Raw genomic sequence first — 2,408 nt, forward strand, 5'->3', positions numbered from 1 at the left:
TCCCTCACAAGTAAATGAATTATGACCCCAAACCCAGCACATGTTTTACCCTTTTTTTTTTATTTTATTTTTTTTTTTTTTTAAGAAAAAGGGGAACAATTAATAGCAAGTCATGGTTATTCATCTATTTGCAACCCGAAAAGGCTATGAAAAATTTTAACTTGTTTATAATCACAATTAAACAGAATTACTAACTCAGAGTATTGAATTCAAAACCTTCAGATTTTTTTGTTTATTAAAGAGGCACATTCCATGTCATTACCACTGAGGGCACATGTTTTACTTTTGACTCTGGACCTTCCTCCCTCTAGAGTTTTTTTTCTTTTTTCTCTCTCTAAATTTAATAATATACCGAATACTCATTTGCTTGGCCACCTCACGCACACAAATAAAAACTCCCACCCACCCAACTCTCTCTCTCTCTCTCTCTCTCACTAAAAACCCAAACAAAGAAGTAGAAGACAATTGCATCAAAAAAAGAAGTAGAAGACAAAGCTCCCCCTTTTGGCCAGTGCAGAAGAAGCCTTTGGGTTCCCCAGAAGACGAAGAAGAAGAAGATCCATCCCTTTCAACCTTAAGAACATCCATCCCTTTCAATCTTACACCCAGAAAATCAAATATCTTATTCCCTCTGAAATGCCATAAAAATCCCTCAAATTTCTCCGCATACCCACTTCTTATATATTCACATTTCAACTTAGAATTCAATTTGGTGGGTTTCCAGTGTAAATGTTTTAGATGAGGTGCAAGAAGCACCTCGCCGACCTCACCAGCACCCTCGGCGTCTGCGCCTCCTGCCTCCGGGAGCGCCTCGCCGCCCTCATCGAGGCCCAAATCCAGGCCCAGGCCCAGCTCTCGAGACTCCACTCCCGGACCACCGCCGCGGCGCCGTTTGATGAACCCAACCGCAAGTCCGACCCCAACCCTCCGCCACTTATCTTCCCCCGTTCCGTCTCCCCCTATGTCTCTCGAAGAAAATCGGACGATTCCACGTGGCACTACCACCACCACCGTCCAGATCACAATCAGCAACACCACCACCACCACCATCAACAACAGCACCGGATTCGATTCTACAGTACGCCTCAGGTGGGCCCTACATATACCAACGCCAACTCCACTATTGAAGGCTCGTGCAAGAAGAGCAAGACGCGGTTCTCGCTCTTATCGAGTCTTTTCCGATCCAGATCCGATAAGTCCTGGTCGGATCCTAGGGATTCGTCGCTACCGGCCAGGTCATCGTCGTCGGCTTCGTCGCCCTCGTGGTTCTCTTCGATCTTCGCTAGGAAAACGCGGAATCGATCGAAACATCTCTACGCCGACGAGTCCTCCGGTTTCGCGAGACCTCGCGGATTGTCACCGGACCTGACGCCCGATCCCTTCGAAGACTGCAATCGATCGCGGTCGGGAAGCTGTGATTCGTCGGCGACGACGCCGGAGTGGAAGAAGACGCCGACGCTGGCTCCGTCGTCGACGCGGAGGGCACGCGCCGGGCAGGGAAAGAACAACGTATCGGGTCTGGCGTTTTGCCTGAGCCCGCTGGTTCGAGCCAGCCCGAACCGGCACTGGAACCAGAAGGGATTGCCGCCGGAGATCGCCGGCGAGATTCGCGTAGCGGCGTCGTTCTGCAAGAACCGGTCAAGGAAGCTGGCGGATTTCGGTAGAGCCAATCCTAACCGTTGATCGTGCTTACTGTTGGAGAGCCCGTTGCAACCCGGCTGTTGTTTGTGGCGCTTATAGCTGGAAAGTACGATTTTACCCCTTCACCCTCAGTTGTTTTTTTTCTTTTAATTTTTTTGAAAACATATGGATGGTTAATTAAAAGGGATGCCGGTCTCTCTTTGTGTACACTAATGTCGTTACTTGTTGCTTATCAATATTACAGCACAGATTTTTTTCTATTTTTTGTTGTATAATTATCTTACTTATATTTTCATACAATGATTATTTTTATCATTTGGTACTTAGGTGTAGTAATTTTATTTTTTTTTTAAGTCAGAACTTTTATGTTTGATTTTTGTCAAATTAAATTATTATGAATAGCTGCTGTAGTAATTTTTCAAATTACAAAAGTGCCCTCGTTTATTATCGTTTTGGTTGATGCTGATGCTACACGCAAAAAAATAAAGGAATTTTAACAAAAAAAATTTGGTATTGTTTAATTTAACCAAAAATTAATTTTTTATATTAAAAAATTCAGTATTATTTACTTTACTTTTTATTTTATCATTATCTATAAAATTCAAAGATTTCAAATTCTTTTCTTTAGTTTCCTTCAAAAATAAACAACTAAGGAGCCAAATGTGTGGGGGGTGAGGGTGGTGTGATCAACGGCTGGTGGGTCCGAGCGGCCACTTAATATTAATGTAACATCGTCACCGTTCATTCACTATTCGATGGTGGTGGAT

General features: G+C 43.9%; 1 protein-coding gene across 1 annotated transcript; it reads left to right on the forward strand.

Moving 5' to 3' along the window:
• The first annotated feature begins 271 nt into the window (after positions 1-271).
• On the forward strand, positions 272-1,901 carry LOC137748512 (uncharacterized). The gene has a single exon (XM_068488673.2). The coding sequence runs from the start codon at positions 739-741 to the stop codon at positions 1,681-1,683; it is 945 nt and encodes a 314-aa protein (XP_068344774.2). The 5' UTR covers positions 272-738; the 3' UTR covers positions 1,684-1,901.
• Positions 1,902-2,408: the final 507 nt, after the last annotated feature.

This window comes from Pyrus communis, chromosome 2 (genome assembly GCF_041283825.1).
Source record: "Pyrus communis isolate YQ-2024b chromosome 2, ASM4128382v1, whole genome shotgun sequence".
NCBI classification, from domain to species: Eukaryota; Viridiplantae; Streptophyta; class Magnoliopsida; order Rosales; family Rosaceae; genus Pyrus; species Pyrus communis.